The 20685-nt window shown below is 40.7% G+C and overlaps 1 protein-coding gene across 1 annotated transcript; it reads right to left on the reverse strand.

Moving 5' to 3' along the window:
• Nucleotides 1–15357: 15357 nt before the first annotated feature.
• HOXA2 (homeobox A2) lies at nucleotides 15358–19139 on the reverse strand. Its single transcript, XM_077268804.1, has 2 exons — nucleotides 18341–19139; nucleotides 15358–17821 (listed from the first exon to the last, which is right to left on the reverse strand). The coding sequence occupies exons 1-2, from the start codon at nucleotides 18714–18716 to the stop codon at nucleotides 17082–17084; spliced, it is 1116 nt and encodes a 371-aa protein (XP_077124919.1). The 5' UTR covers nucleotides 18717–19139; the 3' UTR covers nucleotides 15358–17081.
• Nucleotides 19140–20685: the final 1546 nt, after the last annotated feature.

Genomic DNA, 20685 nt, shown 5'->3' on the forward strand with positions numbered 1-20685 from the left:
CCAATGTCCCCACTGCCATGAGATCTTCCCGGAGCTCCTTCCTTGTTGTCCTTGGGTTAGCCTTGACTCTTCGGACAAGCCTGGCCTCGGCACGGGAGGAAACTTTCAAAGGCTGTCCAGGCCGTGGAAGGCTAACAGTAGTTCCATAAGCCTTCCACTTCCGGATGATGCTCCCAACAGTGGAGACAGGTAGGCCCAACTCCTTGGAAAGGGTTTTGTACCCTTTGCCAGCCTTGTGACCCTCCACGATCTTGTCTCTGATGGCCTTGGAATGCTCCTTTGTCTTTCCCATGTTGACCATGTATGAGTGCTGTTCACAAGTTTGGGGAGGGTCTTAAATAGTCAGAAAAGGCTGGAAAAAGAGATAATTAATCCAAACATATGAAGCTCATTGTTCTTTGTGCCTGAACTACTTCTTAATACTTTAGGGGAACCAAACAGAATTCTGGTGGGTTCAGGGGTTGAATAATAAATGACCCTCTGAAAAAACTTTTCACAATTTAAAAAAAAAATAAACAAAGAAATAACATTCTTTTTTGCTGCAGTGCATTTCACACTTCCAGGCTGATCTACAGTCCAAATGTCACAATGCCAAGTTAATTCCAAATGTGTAAACCTGCTAAATCTGCAGGGGGTTGAATACTACTTGTAGGCACTGTATATATATATATATATATATATATATATATATATATATATATATATACTGTGTATGTTCTGGTGGCACTTTAAGTTGTTTCCTGATATTTTTTTTCTTACTTTTTTAGAAATAAGAAATTCTCTTTCAATTCCTTTTCTATTACATTAGATTTTTTGCCTGTATCTAGGTCAGTCATTTGACCCTTGTTATAGGGTTAGATTCTTGTAGCAGTAGTCATAATCTGGGTGGTGAAGTGCCAGTGATCACTAAGGCCTTGTTTCCTTTCTCTCAACAATCTGGATTTTTCTACTTCTGTCACGGTAGTGAAAAGTTGGGGGGGGGGGGAATTATGTAAAAACAAGTCCCATAATTTGCTATGGAATCATTCACATTCACTCAGCTCATCAGTTGTGTTGTCAGACCCATCAAACGTGCATTTTTTGATCTGGGTCACCAACTTTGCAGTAGAGATTGTTTAAAAAGTCTGATGACAACTGATGCTATTCTGACTTTAGTTGTTATCTGTGAGGCACAAGAGCATGGAGCCTGATGTCACGGATATATGGAAACCTGGCCTTAATATCCATGGCAACTACAGCAGACACACTGAATCATAGATGCTATTTATTGGCATCTATTGACCAGACAACATGTTTGCCTCGTGTGCGTTCCTTCGAATCTCCGCTGTCTCTGAGCATAATCAGGAACAGTATATGTAATGCTTGTACATTCACTGTCTTACTAAAAGAAAAAGCCACACTCCGAGCTTATCTCGCAAGGGAACACTGGATCCAGCCATGTTGAGTTTCTTCTTCCAATTGGGTTCCCTGCATAGAGCTGTAAATGTTATAATATTTCATACAACACGCCTCAGAGGTGTTTTCTCACAAGCAGCCAGCACATGACCACTGCACCCAATTACTGGCCTCAGTGGTTATGTGTAGGGATGTGCCAATTTTGGTCTCAGAGGCCGTGACCACGACTGGGCCCATGCAGGTGAGGGGCCCACCAAAACCAGCGCAAACTTCCAACTGGGCCTGTGCAGTGCAATAAAAGCTGCCTGGTCAATTAGAGGCCCGCAGCTGACGTCGGCATGCACAACACGTGACTGGGTATGTGTGGCAGTGACGTCATGCGCTCCCTTCGTTTGCGCGCTAAAGTCAGTTGCCGGCTTCAGAAGAGGACGCCACATGGCGGGGGAGTGGAGAGAAGGTGAGTGGAATAATTGTTTTGCTATGCATTAAAGAACAGCAGCAGAATTGGCAATATATAAACCAGGATGGGGAACAAGCATACCAGGATGAGAGATATATACAGCAGGGACATATATACCAGGATGGGGGATATATACAGCAGGATAAGGGACATATATGCCAGGATGGGGGATATATACAGCAGGATAAGGGACATATATGCCAGGATGGGGGATATATATATAGCAGGATAGATAACAGCCATACCATGAAGGGGGATATATATAGCAGGATGAGGACCATATACCCCGGGATGGGGGATATATATAGCAGGATGGAGAACATCTATACCAGGATGGGGAATATACATACCAGGAAGGGGCATTTATATGCCAGGACGGCGGATATATATACCGTATATACTAGGATGGGGCCAGGATGGGGAATATATATTCCAGGATGGAATGGAGGACATTAGATAGATAGATAGATAGATAGATAGATAGATAGATAGATAGATAGATAGATAGATAGATAGATCGATCGATAGAGTGGGTACGCAAAGTATTCAGATCCCTTGAAATCTTTCACTCTTTGCTTCATTACAACCATTTGGTAAATTCATAAAAGTTATTTTTTTTCTCAGTAATGTATACTCTGCACCCCATCTTGACTGAAAAAAGCAGAAATGTAGATTACCCTGTGATATTTCAGTTTTTCTTTTGTAATAAATTTGCAAAAATGTCTACATTTCTGTTTTTATTTACAGTCAAGATGGGGTGCAGAGTGTACATTAATGAGAACAAAATGAACTGTTTTGAATTTACCAAGTGGCTGCAATTAAACAAAAAGTGAAAAATTTAAAGGGGTCTGAATACTTTCCGTACCCACTGTATGTAATATGGATGGGGATACGATGAGTGACATATATCACAGCGTGGGAAACATGTATACCAGAAAGGAAGCCAAGATGGCAGATATTACTACATAATGGGGGAGGAGGTGCAACTGGTATGTCCTTGTAGGATTTAGAACATGTGACCAACATGTGGGGGGGAGACCCAGGTCCAAATTTTGCTTTGAGGCCCATCAGACTCTTGTTACACCACAGGTTATGTGATGTTTTTTTGCGGTCGCCATTATACGGTTAAAAATGCCAATTGCAACCTCGGGGTCAGTTAAAACCGAGCCGAATCATGTTCTCTGGGGTCTCGTCTACCCCCGGCAGCTGAGACCCCGGAGAAATTCCGACTCTGGGGGGTGCTATACACTTTTTCCACAGTGCCATTAAAAAGGGGCGCTGTGGTTTAAGTACCCTTAATTACCACCTTGAAAAGGCGTATTGGCGGTCATTAAGGGGTTAAATCAACTTTTATCTTTAGCTTATTAACTGTGTTTAAAACAGCAATGGTGAGACTCTATGGCTTCATTTAGATATCTGAGGTTTTTCTGGTACGCAAAAAAGGTATTAGTGCCATCAGCATTTTGGATTCGATTTTCATCAGTGTTTGGTCAGTTGTCAGTTTTTACTATCAGAGTTCCATCAGTGATTTTCATGTATGAAAAAATAAACATATTACAAAGCTTCTCCTACACATTGCAATGTTAATCATGGACAGCACACCGACTGTGCACTGATGGGATCTGTGTGCTCTCCTGAATCCATAGATTTGCATGGGTAATTTTGATATGCGAGTTGGATCAAAAATGGACATGTCTCTTTGATTTTTTGTGAACAGATCCATAGATTATAATGGATACATGTTTTATTCCTGAAAAACACAGACAGAATACATATGTGTAAAATTAACATCTGAATGAGGCCGTTTAATTTCTCTATCCTCTGATGTGATCGCCCCCGATCTCCCCTCCGGGTACCTCGCGGTGTCCCTGGGTCCTCTTGCCTCCCTCCACGGCTGCCAGCGTCTTCTTCCGGTAAGAATATGGCGAGTGCATGCGCAGTGCGCCCGCCGAGATCTGCCGGCCGGCACCTGGCAACAATAGGAGATTTTTCCTATTGGTTCATAGACCATATCACAGTGATCAAAATAAAAAAGTAAATAAAAACCCCGTTTATCACCCCCTTAGTTAGGGAACAATAATGAAATTAAAAAAAATATATTTATTTCCATTTTTCCATTAGGGTTAAAGTTGGGCTAAAGTGAGTTGGGCTAAAGTTAGGGTTAGGGTTAGGGTTGGAGCTAAAGTTAGGGTTAGGGCTAAAGTTAAGGGTAGGGTTGGGGCTAAAGTTAGGGTTAGGGTTGTGGCTAAAGTTAGGGAGTTAGGGTTAGGGTTGTGGGTGGCTAAAGTTAGAGTTAGGGTTAGGGCTAAAGTTAGGGTTAGGGTTGGGGCTAGAGTTGTGGTTAGGGTTTGGATTACGTTTACGCTTGGGATTAGGGTTAGGTTTGGGATTAGGGTTGGGGGTGTGTCAGGGTTAGGTTTGTGGTTTGGGTTATGGTTAGGGGTGTGTTGGGGTTAGGGGTGTGGTTAGAGTTGGGATTAGGGTTAGGGGTGTGTTGGGGATAGGGTTGGAGTTAGAATTGGGGGGTTTCCACTGTTTAGGTACATCAGTGGCTCCCCAAATGCGACGTGGCGTCCGATCTCAATTCCATCCAATTCTGCGTTGAAAAAGTAAATCGGTGCTCCTTCCCTTCCGAGGTCTGCCGTGTGCCCAAACAGTGGTTTACCCCCACATATGTGATATGGGCGTATTCAATAGAAATTGCTCAACAAATTTTGTGGTTAATTTTCTCTTTTTACATTTTTGAAAATAAAAAAAAACTGGTTCCTGTGAAGCACGTAAAGGGTTCATTAACTTCTTGAATGTGGTTTTGAGCACCTTGAGGGGTGCAGTTTTTAGAATGGTGTCACTTTTGGGTATTTTCTGTCATGTACACCCCTCAAAGTGATTTCAAATGTGATGTGGTCCCTAAAAAAATGGTTTTGAAAATTTTGTTGTATAATGAGAAATCACTGGCCAACTTTTAACCCTTACAACTTCATAACAAAAAAAAATGTTGTTTCGAAAATTGTGCTGATGTAAAGTAGACATGTGGGAAATGTTATTTATTAACTATATTCTGTGACATATCTCTCTATTTAAGGGCATAAAAATTCAAAGTTTAAAAATTGTGAAATTTTAAATTTGTTTGCCATATTTCCGTTTTTTTCATAAATAAAGTTATATAAAGCGGGATCCATTAAAGCTTTCCAGAGTTATTACCTCATATAAACTGAGGGCTGTAGCTACACACCCACAGTATAATGCAGTCCCCACACACACATTATAGTGCATCTCTCCCACACACAGTATATTGCAGCCCCCTCCAAACACACATTATAGTGCAGCCCCCCTCCACACACATTATAGTGCAGCTTCCCCAAACACATAGTATAGTGCAGCTACCCCCAACACATAGTATAGTGCAGTTCCCCCCAAACACAGTATAGTGCAGCTCCACTCCAACACACAGTAAAGTGCAGCTCCCCCCAACACACAGTACAGTATGGCTCCCTCCCCAACACACAGTACAGTGCAGCTCCCCCGACACATAGTACAGTGCAGCTCCCCCCAACACATAGTGCAGTGCAGCTCCCTCCCCCAACAGAAAGTGCAGTGCAGCTCCCTCAACCAACACACAGTACAGTGCAGCTCCCTCCCAACACACAGTATAGTGCAGACACACACACTATATTTCAGCCCCCGCACTCTCACACACACACAATAATGCATACACACTCGCACAATACTCACCTCTCCTTGTTCCCCGCACTGCTCCAGGCTTTGCTCCGGTCTCATCACCTCCACTGCTAGCACAGCGTGGCGCACGATGAAGTGACATCATCGTGCACCCGCTTAGTCACAAGCAGAAGGGGAGTGATGGGAGAGGAAGTGTCAGCAGGTGCTCTCTCCTCCATCACTGCTTTCAACTGTATCGGCATCTATGAGCGGCATGCCACTGGCTCAGCTGGGGGCCCCTGGAGGATCAGGAGCCCTAGGCAGCTGCCTGGTCTGCCTGCCCCTAACGCCGGCCCTGGTTGAAGGGAATAATCATTCCCAATCATGTAACACACAAACTCTGACCCGCTGGGCCGAATCTGGCCTGTGAGCGGATAACGTTTGGCCTGATAGGAGGCAGTCCTCCCACCCCGGTCCTGCAGTTTGAAGGAGCTGCGTCAGAGACAAGCAAGTGCCCTGTGCATAGCGAATGTAATGTTACTTGCCCACGCTTCTTCAGACCACCCACTGCACTGTCCAATCTGAGAAGAGAAGTCCCAGCAGGTGACCAGACAAGAGATGCTTCTGTGGAAGGATATTTAAGACCTTACTTCTGTATGTAGTAAATCCCCATGTGATCACAGCTTTCCTCTGCTGGGAGAATTGTACTCAAGGTACCTTCACACGAAGCGACGCTGCAGCGATAGCGACAACGATGCCGATCGCTGCAGCGTCGCTGTTTGATCGCTGGAGAGCTGTCACACAGACCGCTCTCCAGCGACCAACGATGCTGAGGTCCCCGGGTAACCAGGGTAAACATCGGGTTGCTAAGCGCAGAGCCGCGCTTAGTAACCCGATGTTTACCCTGGTTACCAGCGTAAAAGTAAAAAAAACAAACAGCACATGCTTACATGCATCCCCCAGCGTCTGCTTCCTGACACTGACTGAGCTCCGGCCCTAACAGCACAGCGGTGACGTCACCGCTCTGCTTTCACTTTCACTTTAGGGCCGGCGCTCAGTAAGTGTCAGGAAGCAGACGCTGGGGGACGCATGTAAGTATGTGCTGTTTGTTTTTTTTACTTTTACGTTGGTAACCAGGGTAAACATCGGGTTACTAAGCGCGGCCCTGCGCTTGGTAACCCGATGTTTACCCTGGTTACCAGTGTAAAACATCGCTGGTATCGTTGCTTTTGCTTTCAAACACAACGATACACGGCGATCGGACGACCAAATAAAGTTCTGGACTTTATTCAGCGACCAGCGACATCACAGCAGGATCCTGATCGCTGCTGCGTGTCAAACGAAACGATATCGCTAGCCAGGACGCTGCAACGTCACGGATCGCTAGCGATGTCGTTTCGTGTGAAGGTACCTTCACTCCTGTGTCATTCAGAAACACAGCAGGGATTCCTCACACATACTGCTCTCCTGGACTGAAGATTATAGCACTGTAGGTTTGCTTATATTTTCATTCCATACCACTTATTTTTTCCTTTGCTAAATTCTTGAGGCTTTGGTGTCAGTCTTGTCGAATTGCTAGTGTGCTTGAGTTTTGCTTTTTTTATTCAATATCCAAAATTTGGTATCTTAAAAGGCTACAAAGAAAGACACCCAGAATCACCCCCACCTCCCTCCCCTCCTCCTCTCTCCCACACACAGGTTCTGTAGTGTGCTACAGTAGGAAAGGAGTCCTGCATAAAGTGCCTGAATCTAGTGCTCTTCCCTGTGAGGTCACTCACCCCTGCAGCAAATAGTGAGTGTGGAGTTGTGTACCTGAAGGGTTAATGGCATTTCCCCGGTGTCTTGGGAGGCGACATTTCAGCTGCACTGCAGTGCCACAGTCATCTTGAGATCCATTAAAGGAGTTGTCCAGTTTAAAATGACAAGTCTGCACTCAGTCCATTTGACTGCAGACTTGTGAATCCTCCCAGCGCACACTGCTCACTGTGAGGATTCTCCGCGGTCAGTGCCGGGAACAGCGGTCATGTGACCACAAGTTTGCAATATGCAAACTCATGGCCAGAACCTGACTAGACTGTTTCTGGCCTCAGGCAGTATACTAATATTGAGCATTCCAAAAACAGTCAGTCAGGTTCTGGACAGGAGTTTGCATAATACATACTTGTAGTCACATGACCGCTGACACCAGTGAATCCTCACATGGCTAAGTGCATGCACTGAGAGGATTCACAAGTCTGCAGTCACACAGCGACACAGTGACTGCAGACTTGTCATTTTAGACCAGATTACACCTTTAACCCCTTCACAGCATATGACGTACTTATATTTGTTGATAAGGAAAAATATCCTCAATTATAGACATAGTTTTAATAAATATCAATGTCTTGTTACACCAGGCTGGTGCTAGAATCAGGTTAAAAAAAAAAAAACAGTACACAAAGTGCCCAACTAGTTATCAAAGCGCCAAACAACCATCCAGACAAAACTGATGCGTGGAAACCAAACCTACGGCCCATTCAGACATCTTTTTATTTCTTCTGCTTGATAAAACAGATCGATTGTCATGAGTGTTTGCTCAGTGTGTCAGTTTTTACCATTGGTGTTTCATCAGCTAATTCAGGTCTGCAAAAAAATAAATACATAAATTTCCAAGCTTTTCCTACCCATTAAATAGTAAACCCTAAAAACAGACAACATGGCTAAAAAACAGATGCCATAGACTTTATAGATAAGCAAATGTATTTGATACAAGAGAACTGATCTGAACAAATGCAATTTGACTCTCGCAAGTTACCAAAAATGCCCTCTGCCTTTTAACACTTTCGAAAGAGTGCATCAGTCACAGAAGGCTGACATGACTTCAGGCCCAACCACAGAGACTTCACCATAATGTCTTGCAGATATCACATCACATGGTATATAGAAAAGCTAATCAGGGAGGACTGTCATAGACGGCAGATAATCCTAAGCATGGAGTGCAGAAGCCATTTGGGGGGATTTAGGATAGTGAACGTACTTAAAAGCTCACAGTTCAGCATAAAATATGGGAATATAGAGCCCTGAAGCCACTTGACAAATACTCCAGACATAAATATGCTGAATAACTGCAACAGTGAAGAAGACACGTGTAGTCGCCTTCATTTAACCCCTTTCTGACATCAGACATACTATCCCGTCGAGGTGGCCTGGGCCCGTATGACCACCGACGGGATAGTACGTCATATGCGATCAAGCGCGGTCTATTGCGGCCGGGTGTCAGCTGATTATCACAGCTGACATTCGGCACTATGTGCCAGGAGCGGTCACGGACCGCTCCCGGCACATTAACCCCCAGAACACTGCGATCAAACATGATCGCAGCGTTCTGGTGGCATAGGGAAGCATCGCGCAGGGAGGGGGCTCCCTGCGTGCTTCCCTGAGATCCTCAAAACAAAGCGATGTGATCGCGTTGTTCCGAACATCTCTTCCGTCCTCCTCCCTGCAGGCCCCGGATCCAACATGGCCGCAGGGGTCCTTCCAGGTCCTACAGGGACATGGCTTGTGAGCGCCTGCAAAGAGCAGGCGCCGGCAAGCCTCCAGCACTGCCTGTCAGATTGTTGATCTGACACAGTGCTGTGCAAAGTGTCAGATCAGCAATCTGACACTATATAGTAATGTCCCACCCTGGGACAATGTAAAAAAGTTAAACAATCACACTGTTTAAAAATATTTAAAAAAAATCCTAAATAAAGAAAAAAAATATATATTGTTCCAATAAATATATTTCTTCATGTAAATAAAAAAGAAAACAATAAAAGTACACATATTTAGTATCGCCGTGTCCGTAACGACCCGACCTATAAAACTGTACCACTAGTTAACCCCTTCAGTGAACACTGTAAAAAAAACAAGGCAAAAAATAATGCTTTGTCATCATATCGCCGAGCAAAAAGTGGAATAACATGCAATCAAAAAGACAGATATAAATAAAAATGGTACCGCTGAAAACGTCATCTTCTCCTACAAAAAAACAAGCTGCGATACAGCGTCATCAGCTAAAAAAAAAGTTATAGCCCTCAGAATAAAGCGATGCAAAAATAATTATTTTTTATATAAAATAGTTTTTATTGTATTAAAGCGCTAAAACATAAAAAATTATATAAACGAGATATCACTGTAATCGTACTAACCCGATTAATAAAACTGCTTTATCAATTTTACCAAACGTGGAATGGTATAAACACCCCCCCCCAAAAAAAAAAAAAAAGAAAGAAATTCATGAATTGCTGGGTTTTGTTCATTCTGCCTAACAAAAATTGGAATAAAAAGCGATCAAAAAATGTCATGTGCAAGAAAATGGTACCAATTAAAACGTCAACTCGTCCCGCAAAAAACAAGACCTCACATGACTCTGTGGGCCAAAATATGGAAAAATTATAGGTCTCAAAATGTGGTGACGTAAAAACTATTTTTTGCAATAAAAAGCGTCTTTTAGTGTGTGACAGCTGCCAAACATAAAAACCGCTATAAAAACCCACTAAAAATAGTAAATCAACCCCCCTTTATCATCCCATTAGTTAGGGAAAAATAATAAAATAAGAAAAATGTATTTATTTCAATTTTCTCATTAGGGTTAGTGTTAGGGTTAGGGTTGGGGTTAAAGTTAGGGTTAGGGTTGGGGCTAATGTTAGGGTTAGGTTTGGAGCTAAAGTTAGGATTAGGGTTGGGGCTAGAGTTAGGGTTAGGGTTTGGATTACGTTTACGGTTGGGTTAGGGGTGTGTCATGGTTAGGGGTGTGGTTAGGTTATGGTTAGGTTTGTGATTAGGGTTAGGGGTGTGTTGGAGTTAGCAGTGTGTTGGGATTGGCATCAGGGTTAGGGGTGTGTTCAGGGTAGGTTTGTGGTTAGGGTTATGGTTAGGGTTGGGATTAGGGTTAGGGGTGTGTTGGGGTAGGGGTGTGATTAGGGTTGAGGTTAGGGTTAAGGGTGTGTTGGGGTTAGGGTTGGAGTAAGAATTGGTGGGTTTCCACTGTTTAGGCACATCAGGGGCTCTGCAAACGCAACGTGACGCCCACAGACCATTCCATCAAAGTCTGCATTCCAAAACACCACTTCCCTTCCGAACCCTGACGTGCGCCCAAACAGTGGTTTACCCCCACATATGGGGTATCAGCATACTCAGGACAAATTGGACAACAACTTTTGCAGTCCACTTTCTCTTGTTACCTTTGGGAAAATACAAAACTGAGGGCTAAAAAATCATTTTGGGGGTAAAAAAAAAATTTTTATTTTCACGGCTCTGCGTTATAAACTTTAGTGAAACACTTGGGGGTTCAAAGTTCTCACAACATATCTAGATAAGTTCCTTTGGGGGTCTAGTTTCCAACATGGGGTCACTTGTGGGGGGTTTCTACTGTTTAGGTACATAAGGGCCTCTGCAAACACAATGTGACACCCGCAGACCATTCCATCAAAGTCTGCATTCTAAAACGGCACTCCTTCCCTTCCGAGCTCTGCCATGCACCCAAATGGTAGTTCCCCCTCACATATGGGGTATCAGCATACTCAGGACAAATTTCACAACAACTTTTGGGGTCAAATTTCTGCGGATACCCTTGGGAAAATAAAAAAATGGGGGCAAAAAGATCATTTTTTGTGGAAAAAAATTATTTTTAAATTTTCACGGCTCTATATTATAAACTTTAGTGAAACAATTGGGTGTTCAAAATGCACACTACTCATCTAGATAAGTTCCTTAGGTGATCTTGTTTCCAAAATGGGGTCACTTGTGGGGGATTTCCACTGTTTAGGCACATCAGGAGGTCTCCAAACGCGACATGGCGTCTAATCTCAATTCCAGACAATTCTGCATTGAAAAAGTCAAACAGTGCTCCTTCCCTTACGAGCTCTGCCATGCGCGCAAACAGTCATTTACCCCCACATATGGGGTATCAGCGTACTCAGGACAAATTGCTCAATAACTTTTGGGGTCCACTTTCTCCTGTTACCCTTGGGAAAATAAAAAATTGGGGGCGAAAATATAATTTTTGTGAAAAAAAAATATGATTTTTTTATTTTTACGGCTCTACATTATAAACTTCTGTGAAGTACTTGGGGGTTCAAAGTGCTCGCCACACATATAGATAAGTTCCTTAGGGGGTCTACTTTCCAAAATGGTGTCACTTGTGGGGAGTTTCCACTGTTTAGGCACAAAAGGGGCTCTCCAAATGTGACATGGCGTCCTATCTTAATTCTAGCCAATTTTGCATTGAAAAGTCAAATGGCGCTCCTTCCCTTCTGAGCTCTGCCATGCGCCTAAACAGTGGTTTACCCCCACATATGAAGTATCGGCGTACTCAGGACAAATTGTACAACAGCTTTTGGTGTCCAATTTCTCCTATTACCCTTGGTAAAATAAAACAATTCCTGTGAAGCACCTGAAGGGTTAATAAACTTCCTAAATGTGGTTTTGAGCACCTTGAGGGGTGCAGTTTTTAGAATGGTGTCACTTTTTGGTATTTTCTATCATATAGACCCCTCAAAGTGACTTCAAATGTGAAGTGGTCCCTAAAAAAATGGTGTTGTAAAAATGAGAAATCGCTGGTAAATTTTTAACCCTTATAAAAATAAAATTTGGTTCCAAAATTGTGCTGATGTAAAGTAGACATGTGGGAAATGTTACCTATTAAGTTTTTTGTGTAACATATCTCTGTGATTTAAGGGCATGAAAATTCAAAGTTGGAAAATTGCTAAATTTTTTAAATTTTCGCCAAATTTCCATTTTTCTCGCAAATAAATGCAAGTCATATCAAAGAAATGTTACCACTATCATGAAGTGCAATATGTCATGAGAAAACAGTGTCAGAATCACCAAGATCCGTTGAAGCATTCCAGTTATAACCTCATAAAGGGACAGTGGTCAGAATTGTAAAAATTGGCCTGGTCATTAACGTGCAAACCACCCTTGGGGGTAAAGGGGTTAAAGCCTGGGTCACACTTGCGTGTGTGATGCGAGAAACTTGCACGAGTCTCTCGCATCAATACCCAGCACTGCCGCCGGCACTCGGGATCTGAGCGTGCGGCTGCATGTATTTCTCTGCAGCCACACGCTCCGGTCTCGAGTGCCAGCGGCAGTGCCGGGTATTGCTGCGAGAGTCTCGTGCGAGTTTCTCAGATTGCACTCGCAAGTGTGACCCCGGCCTTATTCATAAATTCAATTGATGTGTGGGAAGAGATAGGAGAGGTTCAACCAGCAGCGCTAGATGCAGTGTGATTGATCAATCAAAATGTATATCTGCTACATTTAATTTACAAGGACACAATTTTTTCTTCTTAATGCACTAAAATGCAGAAGCAAGATAATACAATAGTTATTATGAGAAATAAAATCAGTGTCAGAGGGTGTGCTAGATTTTCACAAGCATGCAAACTGAGTTTTTGCACTTCTTGTGCAAACGTTTTTGTGACGGTGGAAATATATATTTTTTTTTAATGCAAAGGTAAAATACCCAAAAGCCAAACATTTAGTTGCTACTGTCTACCTCACAAAGTGTATGTCGCAAACAACTCTTTTTTGCACATCTGTTTCACTAATCTAATTAATTCACCATGAATCAAATTTTTGGTAAGTATTCACTCAACCTAGCAAAATCAGATTTAAAAAAAAATTGATAAACCCTAATAGATTTGCTTTGGTGAATTTGATCCTTGACCCAGGTGAAAAAATGTTCCTATCTCTGTTTTTTTTTGCGGCCAATCAATCCACAAAAAAATGACAGCCCTATAGACATTATGTCACAAACGTGCAAATGAACGAGACCTAATATTTCTTCTTGTTGCTGAAACCACTTTTGACTTATTCTCAAAAACTGCAAGGACATTTTTTCCAATTACGCTGTTTGAAACCCAAACTTGCATTTAGGCTATATTTACACACGGTAGGTTTGTTTCAGTCATATATTTGTTGAACTTACATTCTTTTAAGGCTATGTGCACACGATGCGGATTTTGCTGTGGATCCGCAGCGGATCCGCAGCTGCGGGTCCGCAGCAGTTTCCCATGAGTTTACAGTACAATGTAAACCTAAGGGAAACCGAAAACGCTGTGCCCATGCTGCGGAAAAAAAACGCAGCGGTTTACATTCCGCAGCATGTCAATTCTTTGTGCGGAATCCGCAGCGGTTTTACACGTGCTCCATAATAGAAAACCGCAGTTATAAAACCGCAGTGGAATCCGCACAAAAACCGCTGTAAATCCGCTATAAATCTGCAGGAAAAACTCAGTGTTTTTGCCCTGTGGATTTATCAAATCCGCTGCGGAAAAAATCCGCAGAGGACCATCCTACGTGTGCACACAGCCTTAAAATTCTTTGTTTCTGTGGGATGTCCATGGATTTCTACAAAGTTCAATAAGATGAATGAGAAAGCCTATAAAAATAATCTTGTACAACTTAGTTACATACCCTGTTACATACACCTAGAAGGTGCTAATAATGTTCACAACTATATATATGAGCCTCAGTCAGGAATTTTATTAAACACCCAGCCTGAAAACTTGCATTTACATGCACAGCACATGTGGATGCTCAGGTTTCATTTTTTTGTCTTGCTTTGCACCCTTGCTTTGGAAGATTACTGTCCCAATCCTCTACAATTTTTTTGCACTCACAGAAAGGCTTGTAGTTGGAAGTGTTGGCCATGCTGTGTACTGACCACCATTTCCTCACAACAATAGGCCAGCAGCCTGTAGAGGAGGGAAATGTGTGATGTCACCAGTAAGGCGTGGATTCCCTGGGCTAGCTGCTCTACTGCAGCCAGAGCCTAGTGTGTCTTTTGCAGAGCTGTGCCTTTATGTAATATGCTTTTGTATATATATATATATCTATATATATATACTAATAGAGCAGTTGTGTGAATATAAAAAAAGTGCATGTGCTTATTGTAGCTAGATTTTGTTTATGCATTTATGTACATGTTTTTAATTTTACTTTTCAATTATAAATGTGTCATGTGTTTGTTTTATAAATAGTTATTTTTTTAAAAACAAACCCATTTATATCAGTTGCATCTAATTTGACTGTCTACAGTAAGATCGTGCAAAGTGCTCAAGTAAGAAACATATATTTGTTGAAATTCTTGTTTTTTTGTAGAGAAGGTAAAGTGCAAAAGTCTTACATCTATTACAAGAAAATATCTATTTGTTTTCAGAATTGCATTAATCTATTGCACTAATTATTTTTTTTTAATCCAGCATTATTATTTATTTTATTTTATTCATCCTTCTGAAATAGCTTGTACATGCTAGTGATAGACCAAGCAATGTCAACTGTAATGTGATATCTCCTGCCTCCCCTGGATATATTGTTTGGACTAAAAGCCTTGATAAGTACTTAAAAAAAAAGTAGAAGCCTGAGAGGCAATAATAGTCTATAGTTCATATTAGCTAATAATATTCTTTTAAAATTCTATCTCATTCACACTTTAAATCTTTAATATATATCATGTTGTTAAACACAATTTTTCTAATTCGACTAAATACATATTTAAAAAAAAAAAATAGTTATACTTAAAATAATAAGTTAAAGGCATTTTCTGAAGTTGTTTTTTTTTTAAACTAACCTCATGGGATATGATGATTGCAAAATTTCCATTTTCTAAAAGATTTGTGTGTCACACGCTTTGCAAAAATGTGATTTTTTTTTATTTTAGAAATTCTTTTTACTGATAGAAATTCATTGTAAACAGCTTCTCATAAGTAACTGTTAGCACAATACACCTATAAATTGACCTACTAATTATACTACAGCTGAGAATATATCATATATATATATATATATATATATATATATATATATATAGAATAATTTATGTGTTCCTATGCCCAGCGTTTAGTCTCCGTTGCTGGCTTCTCGTTTGCATAGACGGACACCTCTTTTGTCTTTACTGTCAGACACAAAGCCCTGGAATCTGTGCTGGGAATCCTGCACTTCAATGCGAATTATAATGAATATAGCACATAACTATGAAAGGAATGTCTCTTTTCACATCGATCTATCACACTGGAATTCTTTTGTGCAAAAAAAAAATGTATAAAAAAAAATAACTATATATGTTCAGACTATAATATTACTAATAATTAAAAAATAATGCAGTGGATGCAAAATAAGAACTCCTAGTATAATAATCAGCATTTATCCAATAGGTATTGAAAAAAAAAAGATTGGGCGAAAAAAATAAAGATTGTTAACTAATAATCGCAAAAAAGTGATTGTGCAATTATCAGCAAAAGAATTAAAAAGCAATAGTTGGATTCTAAAAGCATGAATCTCCTTATGTAGAGAGGACGATCTCCCAGGCACTAAATAGCACTGGATAGGGCAGGATCATTGCTGCAGCCGCAGCACTAAAACCAAGCTGTTGTTTTAATAGGGCAATAAAAATGAATTATGGTTAAACGCCTTGTAGCTCTGAGCTTCTGGATGGAATCCCCAGTCTGGAGCAATACGTAAGAGGGGTTTTATATTTGTGTGAGCTGCAATTGATCTCCTTGATGACATTCTCATTCATAGAAAGCATTTGATTTATGAGCTTAGGAAGAATTGCATCAAGCCACATCTAGATATTATTGCATTATTGCTTAAAGCAGCCCTTTAACATCACATCCAGTTGTGTACACAGATTCTGTATAATACTGTATTTACAAACTGAGTGTGCCTATATGTGTGTGTATATATGTATGTATATACACACACATATATATGTGATATATATGCGATATCGTGCAACTCTGGTGGGGGAGGGGAGATTTGTCTATGCATTCATATACTAACCTGTAATAGTGCAGATTAATTCGATCTCATCCCCCTATATATTGACACTTGTACATTATTTTATTTTCCAGATCTGTCCCGGATCTTCACAGATTATCAACAAGATTGAATTTATTTATTTTTTTTTTATTTATTTTTTTTTTCTTGTCATCAGCCAAATGCAAATCTTAAAGGTATATATTTACCATTTTCATCTTTGGGTATTATTGTATTTAATGAAAAAAAATTAACCGATTTGTTACAACATCCATAGAAAAACAAAATTATCTAAGTTTTGCCTTTTTAATAAAAAATAAATTCAAACAAAAATATATTTATATTTCTCATATATCTCTAATAAATATCTTTTTATATACAAACATTCCTAAGGGATTTTGTGAATTGTTCATTTCGTGTGCTTATTTATTTTCCTCTGAATTGCCTTCTATGGACATAAAAAAAAATGAAAATCCAGCAACCATAAGGGTGATAGTAAAAAAAAAAGAAATCTGTAGGATATAGTTATTTATTCTACAAAAAAATATTTGTAAGACAAGGATGTAATTCAAAAAGGAAAAAAAAAAATAAAAAGAAAGTGAGAATATATTTATATATCAGCACTTTCTTCTAGAGGCCTCACTTATTGCTTTCAATGGGTTAACAGAAAAAAAAATGGGTCACAATGAAATACTGAAATGGCTGTAAGATGCAAATAGTAATAATAATAAAAAAAATGGTTTTGGAGGGGGACAGAAAATTAACCATTTCGTGGCTGATGGGGGATTCAGTAGTTGAGATGCTGCAAGTCAATTGTGGTAAATGTGTCTGTGAAAAAATCAAAACTGTCTGCGGAGATATCTACAGGGCTGTCCAAAGATCCTGGTAAACTAGGGGACACTGTATCTGAGAGCTGGAGGCAGGAATCTGAGGAGAAGACATTGAAGTCTGATAGGGAAGCCACATCTAGGGCCTCATCAGGGCTGTCACTGGGAAGTCCAGCAGCTGCAGAGTCCTGGCCCATTGTGGATGACAAGCAGTTCTGAATAGTGGGGGACTGGTGCTGCTGGAAATGTCTAAGATTTTTCTCACTGCTGGATAATGGGGAAACTGGGAAGCTCTGAGGATCCCCATTGTGTGCATTCTGAGCTTGCTGCTGCTGGAAAGTGTATCCATCCCTCTCCAGTAAAGCCCCAGAGACATTGCTGAGAGCCTGCTCAAACAGAGCCTTCTCCTTATCTCCACCATCAGCCTTCTCAGAGTCCTCCAAGCTTTTACACTTCCCTTCCCCATTCTGATTCTCCTTACACTGGGTCTGTCTCTTGTGCTTCATTCTTCGATTCTGGAACCAAACTTTCACTTGCCTCTCGGTTAAATCCAACAAAGCAGCAATCTCTACCCTCCTGGGTCTGCACAGATACTTGTTGAAGTGGAATTCTTTCTCCAGCTCCAGCAATTGTGTATTGGTGTATGCGGTCCTCAGTCTTCTAGAACCTCCACTGCTATTATCCTGAATTTCAATGATTTCTGGAAAAGGCATAAAACACAACTCCAGTCAGTCCTCATGAAAAGGCATAAAACACAACTCCAGTGAGCAATGCATAAATCACAATGATATCTCCAGGCTTTGCACTAAAATGGCCGACCTGTGTACAACAAACTTCATCCCCTCGTTGTTTTATTTTGCAAACATGATATATGTCATTAAACACTATCCCTTTTCCATATATTTCTCATTTTTTTTTGCATTCTAAAAATTACCATCAGTTATGCGGATGTCAATTTTATAGGTTAAAAAAAAAAAAGTTATGAAAGACTTTAAAAGTGTCCAAATAATAAATGAAAAAGATACTTAAAAATATTAAATATTACAGTATAAACTTTCAAGTAAAAAGTATAGTCTGAACAAAGCCAAGTCCATTGAATCGCAAACTTGGCGGTGATTAAAAAAAAAGTTCTTGAAGTTTGTAACTTATTGGGAAGAAATATAGTAAAATGAGATACTCTAAGAATAAAGGCGAATTCTTTGTAGTGGTGAGCACTGACCTTTGTGGCTGAGGCATGCTGCAGCAGCGGGGGCACTGGCGGCCGGAGGTACGGGGGGCTTCTTGGATGCCTTCTTCTCCTTCATCCAGGGATACTCCGGGGGCAGGGAGCCGGCTGCTGGCACAGGACTGCTGCCGGCGCTGCTGCCACCATTGGGGCTGTGTTTGGGCCGGCTGTGGCGAGGGTGGCTGCCTGGATTCAGGCTGGGGATGGTCTGTTCGAAAGGAGGAGGAATAAGTGTCGAGTGTGAAAGCGCAGAGCTCTTGATTGATGAACTTTGAAATGTCTCAGCGACAGGGGGAAAGGATGTCAGGCACTCAGCGAGCGACGGCTGACTATTGATAAAGCCAATCTCTCGCTCAAATTCGTAATTCATGGCCCTCTGCTCCTGCGAAAAGTTCGCACAAACCAACGACGGCGAAAAAAAATCATAAAAATCCTGGATGGGGTTTTTTTTTTTCTAATTCACTGATTACAGCCGTATGGGGACTGTGCTACTATTAAACTATTGAATTCATGGAGACAAGGTTGAAATTGGACCGAATTGGTTGTCACATGATTGCTCCTGCCCAATGACAATTTGGGGTTTAATCAAAAGAAGCCACTGTCTGTGTGATTGATCCAAAAAAAGTCAAGAAGGAACGCCTCATTGTATGGCAGCTAGGCTTTTATTTACACATGATCCTCTGCAGCCAGGGGTAGACCCTCTGCCCCATCCCCAAATATAGCATATATGTAATATGTATGGAGGGGCTGCTGCTGCTCCACTCTGCTCTGCAGCACTTTGTCTGCTCTGCACTCACACAGCACATTGTCTCAGCCTGCAGGGAGGAGGTCTGCTCCACACAGATCATTTAGGAACCCAAATCTGACGCCTTAAGTCAGTAACCCATTAATCTTCAAAGTTTTGACACCAAAGACCCCTCCATCCCTGATACATAAGAACTCACAGCCAGGCACCATTTACATTTGGGGTTGCACTGTACTTATCATATGTTGCTTTTGTGTGTGTGTGTGTGTGTGTGTGTGTGTGTGTGTGTGTGTGTGTGTGTGTGTGTGTGTGTATATATATATATATATATATATATATATATATATAGTGCTCTGTGGTCAACTGTGCAGTCTATTGTTTTGTTTTTATCACTTCCACATATGGGAAGCATGAGGACAACTCTTGATCTGTGTGAACATTTTACAGCTCTGCAAAATGGCTGCACATGACAATAGATTTCCTTTCTCTATTGAGGTAATGTGTGTTTATGAATAGACAGAACAAGGTGAGTGATTTTTTCTACTGCACTAGATTGTGGAAAGGATAACGATCAGTGGAGGCTTGGGGTATACTACTACTGTCCTATCCATCTTATTATACTATATTCAATATAATGTTAATCCTTTATTATATTTTGCAGCAATTTTTTTATCTGAGTGTCTATATCTAACTCTGTCTCTCTCTTTCTCTCTATACACATACATATAGATATACACATACATATATAAACATATATATGTATATATATAAGACACATATATATACATACATACATGTATAAACAAACACATATATATATATATATATATATATATATATATATATAAAAACACATATGCAATGTTGTTTCATATATGTATGTATTTGCACATTGTTTCTTCTTACATAATTTAACATCTGTTTACAGCAAATATAATAGATATATATGATGTGTCTTTACATACTTACATCGTTATGTTGAAAAAGGTCTCCTAATAAACAAGCAATTAATCATTCCTAGCCACGATTTAAAAGAATAGGTGACATTGTTGATAAGGCAGCAAATATATTGAACGTTCAGATTAAAAGTCGATTTTAGATGATCCCTGTAAACACACAATTTGGATATTGTAGATCTCACACAACATGGTATTAAGCCGCAGTTTGCAGGAGACTGCAGGAACACAAGGCAGTAGTTAGATGGAAGGTTTTTAATTTTCTTGCTTTTATTCCAAACAAAGCTGGAAGGAAGTCTGTGTGTGATCAATCTTTCTTGCCAAATGGTTTGACAGCTTCTGGCCCTAAAGATCACATTTAAAGCTTCTTGTTTCTTCCAAGATCAAATGTTACTGGGAAAGAGGTTTCAGGGAGAAATGCAGCTAAAGAAGAGCTAGTAACTTCTTTTTGCTTGATTTCTTGGGATACATTCACATAGCAGGTATGACACCTTTCCTTTGTGTTATGTCCAAGGCAGCGTCTCCATATAAAGCTGGAAATTATATAATTCTCTGGGTGGATGGATGTGTGCAGATGGAATTGAGCTTTGTTAGAGTAATGTGTGTGGGTGTGTGGATTCCTAAAATCCAAGCTCCCT

This window comes from Ranitomeya variabilis, chromosome 6 (assembly GCF_051348905.1).
Source record: "Ranitomeya variabilis isolate aRanVar5 chromosome 6, aRanVar5.hap1, whole genome shotgun sequence".
Classification (NCBI taxonomy): domain Eukaryota; kingdom Metazoa; phylum Chordata; class Amphibia; order Anura; family Dendrobatidae; genus Ranitomeya; species Ranitomeya variabilis.

Excerpts from the sequence above, each read along its gene's own strand:
- HOXA2 (XM_077268804.1), bottom strand. The coding sequence starts at position 18,716 with ATGAATTACGAATTTGAGCGAGAGATTGGCTTTATCAATAGTCAGCCG. Across the intron at positions 17,822-18,340 it reads AGCATGCCTCAGCCACAAAG|AAATCATTGAAATTCAGGAT; the intron begins GTCAGTGCTCAC and ends TGCCTTTTCCAG.